The sequence below is a fragment of the Panthera pardus genome, unplaced genomic scaffold (assembly GCF_024362965.1).
Source record: "Panthera pardus isolate Hobbes unplaced genomic scaffold, ASM2436296v1 HiC_scaffold_20, whole genome shotgun sequence".
Taxonomy (NCBI): Eukaryota; Metazoa; Chordata; class Mammalia; order Carnivora; family Felidae; genus Panthera; species Panthera pardus.
In genome coordinates, this window is record NW_026526766.1 from 8,024,428 (window position 1) to 8,044,790 (window position 20,363).

The following is a 20,363-nucleotide window of genomic DNA, read 5'->3' on the forward strand; positions in this document are numbered from 1 at the left end:
ACAAAGGAAGCATACCAGGCCACCTTTTCGAAGATGACGTGATTAGAGCATTGGGTTTGAATCCACAATTCAGTGAATCAGGCGTACTTATTAAAACAAACTAAATGATGTGTCAGGAGGTTCAGAGCTATAACTGAAGACTTAATTTGCTCATTTGAGTTTATTTAATCCCTATCTTTTTTCTTTCTTTCTTTCTTTTTAAATTAAACACAAAATCAGTTGAGGCTTACACATCTTGGAGTATGGGAGTTGTTATAAAATTCTGCCATAATGAGAATTGAAAGCAAAGTCATATTGGAAAATTAAGAGAAGACATTCTTAATGAATAACTTGATTGAAAACGGTGCTAATAGAAAATTGTATTTATTACAGAATTTGCCTCTGATACTACCTACTCTAGGGTGTCAGTAGGGTCTTTAACGCATCCCTTTTTTATTCACCTCTTCATTCAACAAATTGAAGATCTGTGTGTTAGGGCACTCTTGCATATTTGCAGGTGAGAAAGAGGCATAGTCTAGGTGTCCCTGGTGTTCATAATCTGGTTGGAGAGATAGTTACCCTACAGTATGATACTTGCTGTGCACGGAGTAGAAATAAGGTGCGGTAGAAGCACCCAGGGGAACCCCAGTCCCAGATTTGCCAAGAAGAAGGGAGGAGAGTGGTGGTGGTTTGGAAGGCTCTCTGGGGGAAGTGGAGTTTATCCTGAGATCTGAAAGCTGGAGCGAAGATGAGAGAACGTAGGAAGGAAGCATGCTTTGAATTGGAGGGATCTCCTCATTCAGAGGCTCTAGGTTTGGGGCACTGAGAGTAGTCCACAAGCAGAACACGTTTGGATTGTACGTAGTCTTTGGAAGATGGTAGGCGAGAGGTGTGTGCTCGCGAGCCTTAGAAGCCCTGTTAGGGGATTTGCAGTTTATCCCGACGGCACTGGCGACCTCTTGCTGGGAGTGACCTGAGCTCCGGAGACAGGAAGGTATGTGAATAGAATTTTAAGAGATATGAGGAAGCAGAATCTTTGGACTGATTAGGTTGGGGAGGTGATTAGGTTGGGGAGGTGAGAGGGAAACATGGTGAGAAAGGAAGTGATTGGGATAGGACAGTTACTATTAATGTATTTTCAGGAACAAAGAAGGATTCCCTTCCTTTTTTTTTTTTTTTTTTTTTTTTTGAAAGAGAGGGAGAGAGCCCCTGTGGGAGTGTGAGCGGGGGAGGGGCCAAGAGAGAGGGAGAGACAGAATCCCAAGCAGGTTCCACGCTGTCAGTGCAGAGCCTGACGTGGGGCTCCATCCCACATTCCCATGAGCCCTGAGATCATGACTTGAGCTGAAATCAAGAGTCAGATGCTCAACCAACTGAGCCACCCAGGTGCCCCTCCCGTACCCTTTTTTTTAGCCCCCGGGGAACACCATCAAAGTGTAAGAGGAGGAGGGAGGACAGAAAATAACTCCTTATGTGAAATTTCACACTTGCATAAAACATTACATAATGACAGTTGCTTTTAAACATAAAGAATGCATAGTTGATTTTAAACAGATTAATAACACCAGTTAGGGGTGTTAACCCTAGATTTGTGAGATAGCCTAAGATAACCCACTGTAGAAGAAATTATTGTTTTTGGAGCCAAGAAAATGCTTTAGACTGAGTTGGAGGGACAGCCATACACGGAGCGCATCACCAGTTCCTGTAAAAGAAGCTCCAGGGGGGCAGGGTCTTTAATTCAGTGTGATTGACTTATTTCAATAATTACTGATTTTTAGAGATAAACAATTTTTTTCTGTTAAGTTTGTGAACGTACAGAGTTGGCTGGAATCTTCAACTGGTTTACTTGTCATCCTTTGTCCAAGCCTTTATTCCAAGTGTTTACACATGTGTTTTACAGTGAAAATCAATATAAAAATTTCATTTGATGAGAGCATGTTTTACAGCAAGTGTTTCCAGGATTTATATGTGTGTGAATATATAGATTTTTTTCCCCCCTGAGTCCACCCACACCCCTGTTCATGACATTTGCTAAAAAATGGAAGTAATGAGAGTTCAGTTCCTTAAGATACTGTACATTTAAAGTGGGGTATATTATTTCCATTATTAGTAGTAGTATTATACGGTATTATTTTCCCCTTTTAGATGTGTTGATCTCTCTGAGCCTGTCATTAGGATAGTTAGGAACTGCAAAAGGCTCTATTTTCCATTTTTATAAAAAGAAAAAGAAATGAGAGAAAAAAATAGATGACTTTCTTGTGTAGGCAAGAGAATCCAAGAGTTGTTACTGGAGCCTTCTCTGGTGTGAAGAAAATTAAGCATTCCTGTTCTTGCCTTCACTCCCTGTCAAACCCAAAGGAAATCCTCCTGTTTAGGGGTGACACTACCTGCTTGTTTTCTCTGGTGGTTCTTTAAATAATACCGCCTTTTAGCCTCATTTTACCTTCCCTTTGTTTGCATCCCATCTAGTAGAGTGAGACCATTGGGAAGCTCTCGTTGGCAAGCCTTTTCCTGTTTATCAATCCCAAAACATAAGCTGGAATGGGTACTTACACGTGTGTGGATGTAGCCATCCTAGTGAGCGTGTGACGTATGTAGAGTTACGTATATAAAGTTTAGGCTATGTAGTAAGAAGGAACAGAAGAGATAAAGCTAGTTTAAAAAGGGGGAATACTTGTTGGCCTGGTAGGACTAAACATCTAGATTTTGCACCTACACATCCCCTTTTCTTTTTTTTTTCTTTTTAATTATTTTTTTTTACCGTTTATTTATTTTTGAGGGAGAGCGACACAGGGTATGAGTGGGGGGAGGGGCAGAGGAAAGTAAGAGAGAGGGAGATGCAGGATCCTAAACAGGCTGCAGGCTCTGAGCTGTGAGCACGGAGCCCGACATGGGGCTCGAACTCACAAGCCACGAGATCCTGACCTGAGCCGAAGTCAGATGCTTAACCTACTGAGCCACCCAGGCACCCCTATCCTCTTTTCAATTTGAAATCTTTGGAAGAAGCACCATGGCTCTTATCAGTTTGTGTACAAGGGAGAAGAATTAAAATTCATGCCTCGATTCTGGATTGGACAGTAGGTACTGGAGAGTATCATGAGAAAGGGATCCTGTTTGACATTTGGGAATGTACGTTACCAGGTTTCTTTCCTTCAACAGAAAATGACATAGGTCATGGAACTAGCAACGAATGGATCTGTAGATATAATCTCCAGTTATATTTTTTAAATAGGCTATTCCAGCAGAAACATTGAAGTGTTTTTTTGTTTTTTGTTTTTTTTTTATAGCTCCTTTAGAGTTCTGAGCCACTTAGTAGGAAGAGAGACAGAGCTCTTGCCCCACAAGTGAACAGATCAAAATCTATTTTTGCAACTATGTTTGAGATTATAAGGCCTATTTTCGGTTACAGAATCTAAGACTGATTTTTTGGGATGGCCCCAGGCTAAACTGGAGCCCATATTGCTTTTGGGCAGCAAGTTCAAGGTTAGCTTGAGACCCCCCCCCAAAGTATATGGTCGTTGGTTTGATAAGATCCGTATTTCAGGAGCTAGAAGCTGCATGAATGTTATTCTATTTCCCCAAGCATTTTTCCAAAGCAATTGAGTATCTGTTAAGAAGAGTGCATTGTGGGCTGCATATTATTTGACAACCTGCTTTTTATACTTAAAATAGGAATATCTTCCATGTTGGCTTTTATAGATGTATGTAGTACTCCACTATAGGGATACAGAATAGAACAATTTATAAGTATCCCAATTATGGATATTTTGGTGGCTTATTATTGGCTATCATATGCAGTATTTGAGTGAATATCCTTGTGTTTATGTAGAATGTTATATATACATACACATTCATTTCACTGGGCCCTTGTTTGCTTTTAAGGATAAATTCTGGAATGCAAATGAGTGTATATTATAACCTCTTTCATCTATAAAATATTTTGTGAACACAAGGTCAGTGTATGACTCTTTTAATCCATGGTATGCTTTTCCAGTATAAAAATTACAGGTTTGATGGCTTCATAAAAGTGTATTGCTTATATACTAGGTATAGTACCTATTTGCCATTTATGGGATTTTTTTTTTGTGTCTCTTCAAATTTAGAATTCTTTCTCAGTGCCCAAAGTCTTCATAGACTATTTTATCTCTTTTAAAGTTGATTTCACTAAAATAGCCTCAGTGCTGCTGCCGTCACTGTGGCCACCTAGGGTCCAATGACAGCGTGCTGTTATTGGAGTCAGACAAGCCTGGGCTTGAATCCTGACTTCATCTCTTAATAGCTTCATGGCCCTGGGCAAGTTAATCTCTAAATGTTACTTTCCTCTGCCATAAAATGGGAATGTCTACGTTATGGGTGAAATTAGGGTTGAATCTGTCCAAAGCATCCATCACATACTAAGTGCTCAGCTATTCTTATTAGTATCTCTAACAATGAAGATGATAGATTTATAATAAAGTGCTCATTGCTCATCATCTGTCAGTTCTGGGGGTTAATATCATTAAATGCTCCATCCATTAGGTTCTGGTCACTCAGGATTGGATGGACCAATAGGGAGAAACATTTATAGCTTTGTCTCATGTATTTTGGTTAGAATCTTTCTGTATATTACATCATGGTGTTCTCAGGCTCTCTTTCCAGTAGGAAAGAGTGTAGGATGCTTAGATGTTTTTGTTTGGTTGGTTTTCTTTCCTTTTTCTTTCAGCCGATGTCTGAGCACTGTCATTTTTTTGCGTACGTCATGTAGGTAAGACCTGATTTGCCTGTTCACGACCACGAGTGGCAGAAAATGCTGGAAAGGCACTAGCAATAGACTGGACAAGCACTTGGGTCTCTTTTCCCAAAAATTACCTCTGTGCCTGATGACAGCTTCTCTTGACGACTAGAAACGAATAACAAATAATAAAATAGCTCTTACATTATTTTACTAGTTTGGCTTTACTAGTATGTTAGTAGATGGTTTTATTTTGTCATTGGTCCTTTAAGATAAAAACTGCTAAAGTAATTTGATTTTTCTTCTCTAAAGAAACAGTTTTTCATACTCGATTCTGAGTCAAGGGAAGAATTAGTTAAGCGAAAACCTTTGTTTGAAAAGTGAAAAAAGTTACCCAGGCAACCTGTATATGTTACCAGTGTGCTGATTAATCGTCGCCAACATTAATCACTGTCATCAGCTATCACAGAAAGATGACTGCCTAACAGTCTACACTATTATCATTCCATCATTTTCTACAGATCAATTTAGTGCAAAAGATTAATTGTACACAGTCATGAGGATTACAACATTAAACCTAAATACACAGGCAGAGCTTTTATAATATAAAAAATCATAAGTCCTTTCAGTTACTTGATATATTGATTTGATAAAGCCCTGTGTTTTACAACGAATAAACTTTCAGAGGTGTATTTTAAATTAAAAAGGCTGACTGCAGTCTGTAGCTTTATCAGTTTCTAGCATTTGTACTGGATAAAGTGGGGGAAGAAAGCAAAGTCACAGTGTTCTTACAGTTGTAGCTAAATTAATCAGCTCAGTCTGTTTTTGTCAGTTTCAAAAAGTTAAACTTAGGACTATTTACCTATGTATATAACCTTTCTAATATGCTCTGTTTTATATTGTTGTTTTTAAAAGTTGCTTAATATCCTTAGGGCTTTTTTTTAATAGAATTGAAATAATCGTAATGTTTTCACCATCTACTCCAGAAGAGTCAGAAATGTATACATTTCATATTTAATTTTATGTTAAGGAAAGTAAGTAATGTCAACTCCCCCCCGCAATAGCACAGCTCTTTTCAGTCATCTAATTTTAATAGAGATTTTAATTGCTCTGGGCATTATGTATGTATGTATGTATGTATGTATGTATGTATGTTAAGGAAAGTAAGTAATGTCAACCCCCCCCTCCCCCCCGCAATAGCGCAGCTCTTTTCAGTCATCTAATTTTAATAGAGATTTTAATTGCTCTGGGCATTATGTATACTAATATTTATGTTTTTTCTCACATTTATTCAACAATGCTGATGCTTAATCAGAATATTAGTAATAAAAATTGCATGTCACAAAACATCAATTATGATTTGGGGTTTTTCTGTGTAAAGGCATACCAACGTTAACGTTTTTGTTCTGTATTTTAAAAACAGTAATTCAAATTATGCCAATTTTTTTTTTGTAAATTCCCATGCTCTTATGTTGAACCAGGTTTTCCAGTAAATAATTTATAGTTGAATGTCACATTGTAGATGTGATTTATTTTTATTACACCCATTAAGTGACTATTGTAATATTAACTTTGGTTAATTTGGTTCAATTAGGAATTAGAAGGAACATCTTTTGTTTTTCCATACTAAGGAAAAAGGAAGGAAATTCTCTGTCGCACTTGAAAATTAAATTACAAGTCTTTATTTTCTATACTGAATTGGAACCTGTTACATTCCTCAGTGTAAAACACACACACACACACACACACACACACACACACACACACACACACACACAAAACAATATCGTCAGTGTAGTCGAGCCAAACTTTGCAGACTTTGCTTCTTTAGAAAGCAAATTATTTCAGGCTGAAAAACCCCAATAAAAATTAGATGGATACTACCTATTTTTAAGCTATCCCAGTTAGATAGTTCTGTTTGAAAAGTAATTGATTAGGTCAGACTATTAAACCATTTAATTTGGCGTGTATATTGTGTGTGATAAAAGGAATCCAACTGTGAATTTGAGTGTATTAAATAATCTTCAGGAAGTTCCATAAAGAACGTTTGAACGCCTTGAAACTTGCAAATAATGCATGTTTGTTCCAAACACGTTTGCTTTGCCTGGGTTTTGCCCGTCAGGTTGAAGAAATGCTAATCTTGTCGCTTTCAGCAGCTGGGTTTTTGCAATATTCTTTTCCTTCTCCTAGGGGTTAATTAGCCTTCTTTCAAAATGTGGCCTATTTAGCTGTAGATTCGCATGATTCAGCCAGAGTTGGCTGTGCAAAACAGAACCGTTAACAGGCGGGTGTGTCCAACTGCTTAATTAGCCAGAATAAAAAGGTCCTTTGTCAAACAAGCATCGGTTGCTCCTGACACACCTGACTGCCACATTAGGCAAGGAAGACGAAACTGAAATCGCGCATGTCTCTCCTGCAAGAATATACAACTCATTTACATATGGGCTGCGTCATGGACCAGCTGCAGGGGTTTATTTAGCTTATCAGAATGGATTAATGTGACTGCATTTGTGGCTGATAAACAAATATCACTTGAAAGGGGGCTGTGAAGGAACTAAACTAACCACATTACTCCCAAACATAAACAGAGCACAGAAACCACTGCTGGATGAATAGGAACACCTCCAATGTACACATAAACCTTATGTTGGGTCTAAAACAAAACCTCCAAATGAAGCCTGCTCAGACACTACCCTCCGTGATGATTCTTGCTTTGCTGAAATGTTGGAAAGCTACCAGAATACTCTGAATGCGTCGGTGGGTTTAAATGATCTGTTTAGCAAAATTTGGCAGGAGGGTTATACTCCTCGAACATGCTTTAACATTCTAATTGATCTGCTGTTAAGTCAGGTCTTCAGAATTAATCCGTTAAAATGCCTCTGGAAAAATACTTACTAGTTAGGTTTTATTATGGCCTCAGCAGAAAGAGAGAGAATACTTCCTAATTTCGATGTCAGAGAGAGAAGGGATGTCTGTCCGTTGTTATTGGAAGTGTAGATGGAATACAGTGGGTTGAGAATCCCAAAGACTTTGCTGTTCAGATCAATAATAGTCTCTAGCTTTTCATTTGGAAGCCTTATCATCATGATATTGCAAAGTACTATCCGGAGTGACATCGCAGGCTTTGGAGTGCGATAAACCTAGGGTTGAATTCAGGCTCTTCCCCTTACTAGCTCTGTGGCTTTCAGCAAGTTATTGAGTACATTTGTGCCTCAGTTGCCTTATTTTTAAAGTGGAAATAAGAACGCTTCCATTATGGGAGTCCTACGAGGATTAAATGAGAAGTATTTCAAGCAGTTAGCATAATGTGTGGCACCTGGGAGATACTTGTTAGCCGAGAGACCTAATTATGGTCATGAGTTTTTGAGCCAGTCTCTGCCACGGATGTGACTGAGACCCTCTCAAGCCATGAGGCTTTGGCAAAGAAAGCCTCTTCCTCAAAACCGAGGAAGACAATGCCATTAAAGGAGAATGAAGTTGTGTCTTTCAAGGAAAGATGGAGAAACTAAGTTCTTATCAGTAGGCATGACCCTTTATGATCCAAGAGCCGGTGAGACAGGATGGGGATCAGCCACTCGGGAGTAAACAGATGATGTTCTGGGGCAACTGTTTGTTGTCCGGGATGGGACTTTATGTGCCGGTTTTGACGTGGCATATGCGTAGAGCCAGAGGCCAGATGGAAAGCTCGTCGTGACTTTCTAACCCGAGGTTATAAAGCCATCATTTTCTATCCATCTCTTTTCCCCAGTCTGTTCTGCAAAGGTTGCTCCTATAAAGTAGTTGGGACCTTTTCCTTCTTTCTCATTCTGAAAATCTCCCCAGTTTGCATTATTTTCTTTTACTCCCTTCTGTCTGTGCGATGTCTGCTCTGAAATTCAGGACTCCCCACTTGGTCTAGTCGTCTCGTGTGTGAACTTCAGTGGGAGGTCCAAACCCTCCTTTCCTACCTCCAGCTGCTTGACCTTGGTTAAGTGACTTAACGTCTGTGAGTCTCCCGTTGACTCGTCTTTAAATGGGGAAAATATTAGTTCCAATCGTCTGGTCACGCATTTCTGTTGGTAAAGTGGTCAAACCTGGGTATTTCTGTTCTGTATAAAAGAAGTGAATGAGTTTAAATGTTATTAAGATGGTCTCAAACCCAAAAAATTATTCTCCATTTTCAATCTGGATTGGTAAGACTGAATTTCTGGTTACCCCAAAAAGTGTCATGAACTCAAATGCCTATAGAGGCCAGGCAAGTGAAGGAGTATTTCCATTTAAGTAATTTGCCTATAAAACATACACTGTGCGCTCACCTTTTCTAAAGCTTCACATTTTTTTGTATCTGGAAATTTGGTTTTTACCACAGATTTCTGATATTTAAATATTGGCAATTAAGAATTTTAATTTGTAGTTACTCTGAACCAAAGCCTGTCTGTGGAGTCTAATATAATATAGTCTTGAGAAGCCAGTTTTCAGATCTATGCCCTTTATCTTCTGATAAGCTTTCTCATGTGGTTTATGGAGAATTCTTAGGAATTGCTTTAAAAATATATTTAATTTTTAAAGAGATCTTTCTTTTTATTGTTGCATATGTTAGGTCTAAAATAGTCGATGTCAAGGTTGGGTCGTAGCCTAAAATGGGTGTGTAGGCTGGTCTGCATTACAACGTATGGGCACAGGAGAAAGCCTCGAGAACATTCCCAGCCAGCAGTGGGAGAAATAGGAGGGAGTTTTAGGTGAGTGACTACACTCTAAGAAACAGCCACCTTTGATTGGACATAATTGGCAACTCTGTTTTCTTCATTTGTATACTAAACGACGGACCGAGGCCTCCACCTAGGTTGGCATTAGTTAGAGAGGCTAAGGAAACCTCACTAAAGATGCGGTAAGCAACATCTGGTTCCTTCCTCATTCTCTGCAGAAAGATATTCCCCCTCACTCACAGCCCTTCTACTGTAGCACAAAAGGGATTGATGGTCTATAAGCATGTAGTGAGTCAAAGGACATTGACTTTTGCTTTCCTTTTTGGGAGGGCATTTTTTTTTCCCCCTCTGTGATGGAATAAAGGAAGAGATACAGATAGGATTCCTCATGTGTATCCCTTCCCCAAATTTTGACGACCAAGGGTCCTCCAGTCATCTTACTTAGGCAAGAACTTTGTGTGGTGAATACTGTCATTCTCAATTTCAGGCATATCCATGGTCTTAATGGTAGCCCAGAGGGATGTGTGGATGTGTGTGTGGGTGTGTGTGTTTGCTTGGAGATTAATGCTAATTTTTTTTTTTTTAAATGAGCCACCATTTGGAAGATTTCACATAAAAATCTGAACTTCCAGCTTTTTTCTCTTGGATAATTGGGAGACTTCCCACAAATTCTCAACGTCTTGGAGCTGAGCGTGAAGAGCCGACCCAAGTAAATGACGGGGTAGCCACAGTCTGTATCACTTTCCCTTTGTTTTTTAAGCTCCTACCCACCTTCCCTCTGTATGTCCGAGGTCCCTCATCTGTATTTGGAGATTATAATCCTACCAGTCACACCTGGGTGTTACATGGATTAATTTACTTATAAATTAACACGTAGAGCATTTGGAAGAGTCCTTAGCATAGGTTGAACATGTAATCGGTGTTAGCTGTCGTTGCTGTATCTGTTGCAGTGGTAAGGTTTATTGTGCCGCTTGAGGGCCTGGACTAACAAAAGAGTAAGCAAATCACCTAAAGAGATGCCAATGTCAAGGTCTAGAAAAGAAAAATAAGCGTGGATTCAAAGCAAAAAGGCCTCGCCTCACATCTGTTCCTGTCCCCTTGAGTGAGTCTCTTAACCTCTCTGGGTTTCAGTTTCCTCATTTATCAAATGAGAAGAGTAGATTAGATGTCTTCAGAGGTCCATTTCTAAAATTGAATGAGATGATAGAAAAGGTTTGGGGGAAACATGGGAAGAGAGGGGACGCGTTGACAAAAGATGGTAAGGGGCTTAATTTTCTTTCTTTTTTCTATTTAATTTTTAAAAATGTTTATTTATTTTTGAGAGGGAGACAGAGTGCAGGCAGGGCAGGGGCAGGGAGAGAGGGAGACAGAGAATCTGAAGCAGCTCCAGGTTCTGAGCTGTCAGCACAGAGCCCGATGCAGGGCTCGAACTCTCGAACCATGAGATCATGACCTGAGCCGAAGTCGGACGCTTAACCGACTGAGCCACCCAGGCACCCCTGGGGCTTAATTTTCTACTTGAAAGAACTGGATGCTCTTTTTGAATTTTCTTGGGGAAAATTAATGTTCACCCTGCTGTTCACAGATTTAAACCACAGTGTGGTATTTTTCTTAAATTACCAATTAAATATTGTTCCCCCAGCCCCCCAGGAAAGAATATTAGAATTCTGGTCCCTGCTCGGTAACAGATTAATATTTATTCCATTAACTCTATAAGTAGCAAAAGGGAATGTTGAGACCAGGAGGTCTTAGAAACCATACCTGTTACATTACACACTGCAAAATTTAACCTGTGTAGCTAGATCAGGAACATACGAACTTTAAAAATGTGCCATGCTGAACTGTGAATGAGAGAAGCTAAAATTTCGTGTCTTGCTTACCAGCCTCATTTACATAATAGTGGTCCTCCCCATGTTCAAAATAATAAACGTTGTTGATGTTTGGCTACCTCTGGGTAAAATCAAGCTTGATTTTAGTACAGTATACCACAGTCACAGCAAATTAGTGAGCTTGATCCTTTGGTTAAGTTTTGGATATACATTATTATTATTAATTTTTTAGATCACTGCATAGTAAGTTTGAAAGTTGGAAAGGATGTTAGGAATAATGTATTCTGAATTGTACACCTTTGGGGGACACGCTAATGGCCTCTAAAAGTGTCTAGAAAATAAAATTTTATGACATACTTGCATCCAGCTAGGGTTTGTGTTCTGAAAATTGAGAATCTTAAAATAATTTTGGTCTACAGTTTATAATATGATTGAAACTTTTATTAACAGATGAGACCTAAGGAAGTTAGATTTCAATGAAGTTCAACTTTTATAGCCTCAAAATAAGAAGTGTAAATGGGGATTTTTTTTTTTTAATGTGAATTGGTAATTTTCTGTGTAGACTTAAAAAGTGAACAGAATGACTATAAAGCTGCCTGGAATATCATGGCAGTATGTTGGGGTAAGAAATATTCTGAGAGTTGAAAGTTACTCTAAGTATAGGTTTTTTCCCTCATGTTTATTTATTTTTAAGAGAGAGAGAGAGAGAGAGAGACAGACAGAACATGAGTAGGGGAGGGACAGAGGGAGAGGGAGACACAGGTTCTGAAGCAGGCTCCAGGCTCTGAGCGGTCAGCACAGAGCCCGAGGCGGGGCTCGAACTCACAGACCGCGAGATCACGACTTGAGCCAAAGTCGGACCCTCATCCAACTGAGCCATCCAGGCGCCCCTAAGTATAGGAATTTTAGAACAAATGTAATGTAGCTAATCATGCAGGGAGAACACTTAAAACTTTATTTCTGATACTGTATTTCAGAGACCATCATGCAGACATCAGAGACCGGGTCGGACACAGGTTCGACAGTGACTTTACAGACATCTGTGGCTAGTCAAGCAGCGGTACCTACCCAGGTGGTGCAGCAGGTACCGGTACAACAACAGGTAAGGAGCTGCTGTTCGCAGAGAAATGCTGTGCCTCTCCTTGTGTTGACTCTCCCACGCAGCTGTGTCCAAAGGGGATTTAGACTACACTTGCTAGTCCTGTGGGTGCTAACATTGGTTTGGTTCCGTTCTTAGGTTAATGAAGCAAATGTTTCTTGAGCCTTTCCTGGATGTGGCAAATTCTCTCCGTGTAGGGCTATCGGGATACAAAGAAAAGGAGCCCAACTGTATAAATCCCTCTTCTGAAAGAGTCTCTCTCTTAACTCCTAAAGAAAACACTGCTTTCTGACTTGACCATCCTCCCTCTCTTCTCCCCTCTCTTATTCTTTATCACAACACCCTATTTCTCTCTTACCGAAATATCAGCGATCACAGTTTCATATAATTGGCTCCCAGTAAGTGGTACTTAATGGAGGGGTTGTGCGTACCTTACAGGCAAGGATTTCACCTTTGTGATGTTTTGGGAAAGGTCTGAATATTACGGCGACTGAAAAAATAGTGTTGAATGAAAATTAAATGATCTTAAAGGTCTGGAGATCTGACTCATCCCACGTAAAGAATTGGGAATGAATTCATCATCACACGTTTACTACAGAGCTTATTCAAACCCAGGACACTCGGTCTGTTTCGGGAAGATACTGACGACGTAAATGCTCTTCATGCCGGATAATAGTTCTGTCAGGTGGATGGTGAACACCTTGGCCTGTCATTTCTTCCAAAGAGTAGTGAGAAATTAAATGAGAAAGATCGTATCAAGCATTCTCTTGAGACTTGAGATTTGCCTGTAATTTCTTAGTATCAAGGAGAAACTTTAGCAAATGTTGCTCTTACAATTACCAAAAAAGTAACTAGGGAAAGGGATGTATTTTCCTAAATGACAGACAGATTAAGGTAGAATTCTTTTCAGGAGGTAGAAGTGTGATGGACAGGGAGAGTGCTGTCACCAAGAAGAAGCTTTTGAAAAATTTTCCCGGGGGCTCCTGGGTAGCTCAGTCACTTAAGCGTGTGACCTTGGCTCAGGTCATGATCTGGTGGTCTGTGAGTTTGAGCCCTGCATTAGGCTCTGGGCTGATAGCTCAGAGCCTGGAGCCTGCTTCAGATTCTGTGTCTCCCTCTCTCTGCCCTTCCCCCACTCGCGCTCTGTCTCTTTCTTTCTCAAAAACAAATAAACATTAAAAAAGAAATTTAAAAAAAGAAAATGTTAAAAAAATTTTTTTCCTCTATGTTCCTTTTTTATTTTTTTTAAATGTCTATTTATTATTGAAAGAGATAGAGTTGAGTGGTGGAGGGGTAGAGAGACAGAGACACAGAATCTGAAAGCAGGCTCCAGGGTCTGAGCTGTCAGCACAGAGCCCAACATGGGGCTTGAACCCACGAACCATGAGATCATGACCCGAGCCGAGTTGGACGCCCAACCAACTGAGCCATCCAGGCACCCCATCTGTATGTTCCTTTTTATAACATCATGTTGTATTTCCTGATTTATGGTATCTTTTTTTTTCTCTGAAATTACTAATTTTTTAAAAATTGTTGGAAGTTTTTCCTTTAGAATCCATTTCCTTCACACTACTTTGTTTTTTGTTTTGTGAGTTTTTTTTTTTTAATCTTTTATTTTTGAGGCTTTTCTCAGATGTCTGCTAATCTTTGGGTGTTTATCCATATTTAAAAGCATGAGGGTAAACAGCTGATTTGAATGCATGAGTGGGTCTTGTTAACTTCAATACAGGGTCATTTGACTGGGCTTTTTAACTGGGGACCGTCTGATGTTCTTTGTTTTTCCTCTTGGGTTGTCATTTTTTTTTTTTTTTCTTTTCGGGTTGTCATATTTTTAAAGAAGACTTCTCCAGCTTCCTCCCTGGAGCATAAACTTGGCTTCCTGAAAGCTGAGTAGGGGAAGAGAGTTGGGTATTTCTTGCCCCGATTCACTTAATCCTTCTTTTTTTCACATGGTATCACCCGTGGTTGGTCTTCCTTAGTGTAGAGATTAGGCCAAAGAATAAATCTCCGAACTTTCACCAAAGTTAGGGAAAGCAGTCACCCACCTCACTGCTTGCAGTTCGTGGAGGGCCTCTGATTGGTGCTTAAGTAGAATCACTTTTTATATGAAATACCTACCTTACAAAACAAACATTGCGGAGTTCCTGGGTGGCTCAGTCAGTTAAGCGTCCGACTCGGTTTCAGCTCAGGTCATGATCTTCGGGCTCGTGAGATTGATCCCCGTGTCGGGCCCCCACGCTGACATTGCAGAGCCTGCTTGGGATTCTCTCTCTCCCTCTCTCTGTGTCCCCTCACCTGCTCTCTCTCTCTCTCTCTCTCTCAAAATAAATAAACTTAAAAAAAAAAATTGCTACCAGAAATGGAAAATCAGTATCACCAGCCGTAAATAGAAGATCATATGTACGCACACATTAACTTGTCCATGTCCTCGTAGAAAATAATGTCATGTACACGTGGACCACACTTTGGAAAACATTGTGCTAGGCCATATGGCTCATTTTTAGCAGGCATATTTTTCAGTGCCTCAAGTTAGCTCTTTCCTCTAGGACATTCCAGGCAGGTGATAGTTTACACCCCCTTACACCAAGCAAAGAAGGTGAGAACTCTTTGTTTTCTTTTTGTCAACAAAGTGTTTTATTTCACATAGTGGGTTAGTGTGATATTTGCCCAGAGTTACCTGTGATGTAGTCCTTCCAGGCTTATTTGGAAGGAATTTTTTCTCCTCTGTCATTTTGTTCTTTTCTTTTTTTTTCTTCCTTTTTTTTTTTTTGAAACTAGAAACGTGTCACGTTTTTAAAAAGATTTTTTAATGTTTATTTTTGAGAAGGAGAGAGAGAGAGAGAGCGAGCAGGGGAGGGACAGAGAAGAGAGGGAGACACAGAATCCAAAGCAGGCTCCAGGCTCCACGCTGTCAGCACAGAGTCCAAAGTGGGGCCAGAACTCACAAACCGCGAGATCGTGACCTGAGCCGAAGTCGGACACTTAGCCATCTGAGCCACCCAGGCACCCCTGGAAAAGTGTCACGTTTGACACTGCCTAGTGCATTCTAACAGTGTCCCTGGGGATATATTTTCTATAACTGATTAGATCACTGCTGCAGTAATTTCCTACTGCTCTTAACTTGTGTGTAACCTTTGTATTGTTAATGTGCTGATGTCATTCTTGAGTTTTCAAACCGTGGTGGGACACCTTTAAAAGCTTCTCACCTTTGTCACCGACCCATGACGGATATTGAAATTATAGCATTGATGTCAAAAGTAGTTACTTCTATTGTTTCAACTTTATTTATTTATCCATTTATTTATTTGAGAGAAAGAGTGCGTGAGCAGGGGAGGGACAGAGGGAGTGGGAGAGAGACTCTTAAGCAGGCTCCATGCTGAGAGTAGAGCCCAACTCAGAGCTTGATCCTATGACCCTGGGATCATGACCTGAGTCAAAATCAAAAGTTGGATGCTCAACTGACTGAGCCATCCAGGGTGCTCCACATTGATTGAACTTTTATTGTGTCTTTGCTTTGGTCACTTTGATGTGAAGACAAGGTGTATAGCTCAAAATTTTTTAAGGTTGAGGCATGTGATGCTGTATTTTTTAGAAAGTTGAGAGACCAGACAATTTTAAGATCTAATGTATATAGTTCTGTTTCTTCAAAGCACCAAGGTTTTAATCTCACTGTGTAATAAGTACCAAGTAAAATGTTGATTCTAAAATTATTTCTGTGGTTTCTCATTTATTCTGTATGATCTCAAGAATCAACTTTCCACCTTTCCTTAGACAGTCTGGTTCAGGAATAGAGAATTCTGAGCAATGACTACATGGTCTTGTTATATAATACTTTGTCAAATTTCCTGTCTTTTATAATTTTTCATCATTTCACAAAACACCATAGAGTCTCAAGCTTCCAAATAAGGACATTGTTGCCCAATTCAATAGAATCTCTAAAAATATTCAAATTCACTATCTCGATTAGTTACTAAACTTTTGATATTACTCATCCTATCATCTCTATAAGAAGACTTCTTAGACTGTATAGACCATGGCTAGAAATGAGTTGTTCCCCCCTGCCTTCCCCTGCCTTCAGTGATTTGTTACAGTTTCTTGTAGGTTATTCTTCCATTTGGCCAATAGATGGCTAAATCTGAGAGGTCTTTGACCCTACTTGCTCTAGAACTGAATGATAAGTCCAGGAGAGGGAAGAAGGAAAATGTCCTCCACTCTTCAGTTCTCTCTCACAGCCAGCCAGTTGAGATGCTTTTCAAAGCAGAACCTAGACAGAAGTCCGAACATACACTCCTTGTTTTCATTTTGGGCTTCAGGTGTTCCATAATGGCGCTGACACAGAAGAGAATTCCTAATCCACCCTGAACCAGGGCCCCGGGACTTTTTCTCCCTTTCATGTTTCCCAGTGTTAACTGCCCCTCCGACTACAGCTCTTACTCTGCCTACGGTCTCTGCCCATCTTCCTCTTAGAAGAAAGCCCACATGTTTTCTGTCAAAGTGGATCCGAGTGTTGCCCCTGTACCGCTTCTTGTAAACATAACATCCCAGGTTCAGTGGAGCCCTGGGGTCGAGGGGCTTCTGTTTGAATTCAGAGAAAAAACTCTTGTGTCACATTAGCTGTCAACATTGTTTAAGTTCTTGTATTATTCAGAGATTGTGTCTTTACCGTTTCCTGCCCGGGGACTCTGTTTCTTTCTAGCGGGTCTTTGGTATGTAACTGGGACATTGAAACCTTTTTTTATGTGATGGAGGAAAACTCATTTCAAGATCATGTTCAGGTAAGAATCTCTGTTTTTATATAAGTCATCTCTCTGGGCAGTGACTCTTCTCTATAATTTGAGTTATCAGAATGAATAGAATAGCCGTATTCTGGGAGTATTGTTGCTTTTGTAGCCGTATTGTTTCTTTTTGGTGAGTGTCAATCTGTCACATATTTAGCATTGCCACATAAGTTGTGGTACATCCTGGCAAGTGAGCATTTCCTCCCTGTGGTCAAAGGGATAAATGACATTTTGTTTGAGAAACAAGCTTCAGTCAGGATTGCCAGTTAGTTAGGTTCTAGGCGAAGGGCAGTCTTCAAGAAGGGTAGATTTTAAATGAATCCCGGTAGATCTATTTATTACGGGTATCTTTAACACGAAGCCTCAAATTTTAGCAAGTAGATTTTAGGAAAGGAATTTTGATACAAATACTCCTGAGATCCTCACATGAGACCACACCTTCAACAAGGGGTCATTTTTATGCTCACTTGTGTTTGCCATGTTCCCTCTGTGTAGTATATATCGTCACAACCCGAGAAACTGTGATTAGCAGCATGCCCGTGAGAAAGTTCTTGTGATGGAAGCAATGAACAGTGATTAAGGGGAACAAAAGGTTGTCGGTAGTATATTAAATCTATAACAGAATATTGTATTGGCTCAGAATCTGATCAGTAATATCTCGAATGGCTCCCTTTGCTAGTTTGGAGAGCTAAGTCTGAGGTAGTGCCCTCGATCAGTCCTGTCTTTTTCTTTTCTGTTCAGGGTCAAGAGAGAGTTGCTTTCTGTGCATTCTAGCTTTGATGGACAGAAATAGAATTCTTTTCATTTGAGACCTTTATCTCATCTAATCAGTAGAAACAAAGACATTTTTCGTTGGTTTGCTCTTATTTGGGATTTGATTCCCATTGGCTTGGTTACCTAAGGGGACAGTGTTCTCCTAATTAAGACTGTGACAGACATCCTAAAAGATGGGGCTACGTTTTAAAATGAATTCCAGTTGAATGTCTTTTTGTAGGAAAACAAAAGACAGTGATTTTATCTCTTGAAGAGCATATTTATTTTATTTTTCAGAGCCAGAACTGCTTATTTTTAGGATCTAATATAAAAAGGTGTTTCAAGGGAACATGCTGATTTACAATTGAAATAAATTTCATTGTGCCAATCGAATATGAAGGCCTTTTAGTTGAACATCTCTGCTGAGTACTATTTAAATAGTGCAGTAATCATATGCAATGGTTCTCTGTTAAGTGACTTTAAACATACTTTCTCGTCTGGAGTTCGATCATTATGATCATTTTAGGATATTGTAGTTTCAGAGGACTATGCCCGGCACTGTGTTAAACGTGCCTCATTTCTTCACTCATTTCTTCAGCTGAGATAAGACACTTAGCATGAGTTAGAATCAACAGATCAGCTTCAAATAATGTTAAAAATGATTGGCGTATGATTTTCAGCTGGAGGAAGTGACACATGAAGGCAAAACACCTCTCCCCTTTGGTTCTATCTCAGGATCTTGTCTCGAGGTCTTGGTTGTATCTGTCTCTAATTCCGTGGCAGCTTAGGATCCGATAGTTACAGCCACATCATCTGTAGTGAGTAGAAGCCATGTTGTTGAACCCATGCTTGACTTCCATGCCTGCTTCCATGGCCACTGGGTTCATCGGCCCTTTCGGCAACGACTGGAATGGCCAAGCAAAGAGATTTACTGGCATCCACATGAGGTGTCTCAGAGGTGATTTGACACGGTACCTGACTGTAGGAAGCTAACTTTTGAGGGAGACAGCTGTTGTTACAAAATTGGATACTGATCGCCTCAGGGGGAAACCGTGGAGATTGTTCTTGGGAGTAAAGATCAGTAATATCTTCACCATGGATGTGACCTTTGAGCCACGTGCTGAAGGAAAAGTTGGAGGGCGTAAGAAAAACAAACCGGAGGAGAGCGTTTCTGGTAGAGTCAGGCATGGAAGAGCCCAAGGGAAATCGGGGAGTCTGACGGGTTGGTGACAGAGCTAGGAAGTGAGGAATGTGGGAGTGTGTTTCCCAAGAACTTCTTGCGGGAGGTTGAGTCAGATGACGTATTTGTGGTGTTTTTACATGTGCTCCCTCCCCAGTGTTTTCGTTCTTTTCCCTCTTCAGTTGACGTATTTCATTCTCTGTTTCCCCACTGCCGGTTTTCTCGACAATCTGTACTTGTCTAGTACATTTCCCTTTTGTCCAACCACTTCTTAATCCTGTGAAATTTGGATGCTACTCATGCAACTGTGGATACTGTGCACTTTTGATGGAGCCAAACCCAAAAATATTCTCTAGGATTTTTCTGGATTTTTCCTTGACACTTAAAAACTGTTGACTGTCCTCATCGCTCTTATTCTGTGGCTTTTGGGCTTCCCGTTTTATTTCTTGAGGGCTACTTCGTCCAGGAAGAAGCAGGTTTTGTAGAGGTGAAGAGACTGAGATTCAGAGTTAGAAGTTGTGGGTTCAAATCCTGTTGCTAGCTCTTTCTAGTTATATGATCTTGGGCAAATTATTAACCTTACCTGAGACTTAATTTCCTCATGTAAAAGAGGGATAATAATATCTGGCGTATACTTGGCCGCAAATATTAAATAATCTATTTCCTAAATCGTTTAAGGTAGTACCTGGTATATAATAAGCCTCCAGTAAGAAAATTTTTTTTTTCCTGTTGGTCTTTTCCTTGTTATTAGTAGTATTATCTGATTCCTCTAATTTGGAGGGTTTTTTGACCCCCTTTACCATAAGGTTTGGCCTTGGGTCTTCCCTTTTGCCCTCACTCTCAAGTAACTCTTGTTCTGCAGCTCTTTTAGTCTTAAAACCAGTTGCTTTCATTTTCTCTACTAAGCATAAAACTGTGGTCCTTCTGTGTATTGCTCTGGCTTTCGAGTTAGGGAGGCACAGGCTCTAGATCAGAATGGGCGCCAACTTGGTCTGACCTGCAGGGGCAGCATTGGGATTCTCTCTCCTGGATCGGAACCCAGTGCGGTCACCAGAGTGATTAGAGAAAACGCCAGAGGATTTCTCAGTCAGTATCCAGAATACCTCCAGAATTTTATTCACTTCATGAAATGTAATAATTTTGGATCATGTGTGGGGTTGTGGTAGGATATAAGAGTTTGGGAAATGAAAGCAAGAATATTATATTAATATCTTAGCCAGACTGATTGGAATTTGGGCTTCCAGTTAGAAGAGACTTGAATTATTCATTTAGTGCAACTATCCCAAAAGACCTTCCAGTGTTGAATTGTGGAAAATTTTCTTCTTCAATAATCCTCTTAGTTGTATAGA

General features: G+C 40.0%; 1 protein-coding gene across 11 annotated transcripts in view; it reads left to right on the forward strand.

Moving 5' to 3' along the window:
- Nucleotides 1–20,363, forward strand: part of RFX3 (regulatory factor X3) — a 291,634-nt gene that overhangs the window by 117,578 nt on the left and 153,693 nt on the right. For 9 of the 11 annotated variants that reach the window (XM_053907756.1, XM_053907766.1, XM_053907764.1 and 6 more), the window contains one exon: nt 12,182–12,306. In XM_053907756.1, coding sequence (XP_053763731.1) covers nt 12,182–12,306 — 125 coding nt within the window. Of the gene's footprint in view, nt 1–9,977; nt 10,106–10,325; nt 10,478–12,181; nt 12,307–20,363 lie in introns of those variants that run through there. The other 2 variants (XM_053907762.1, XM_053907763.1) reach the window with 2 other exon arrangements.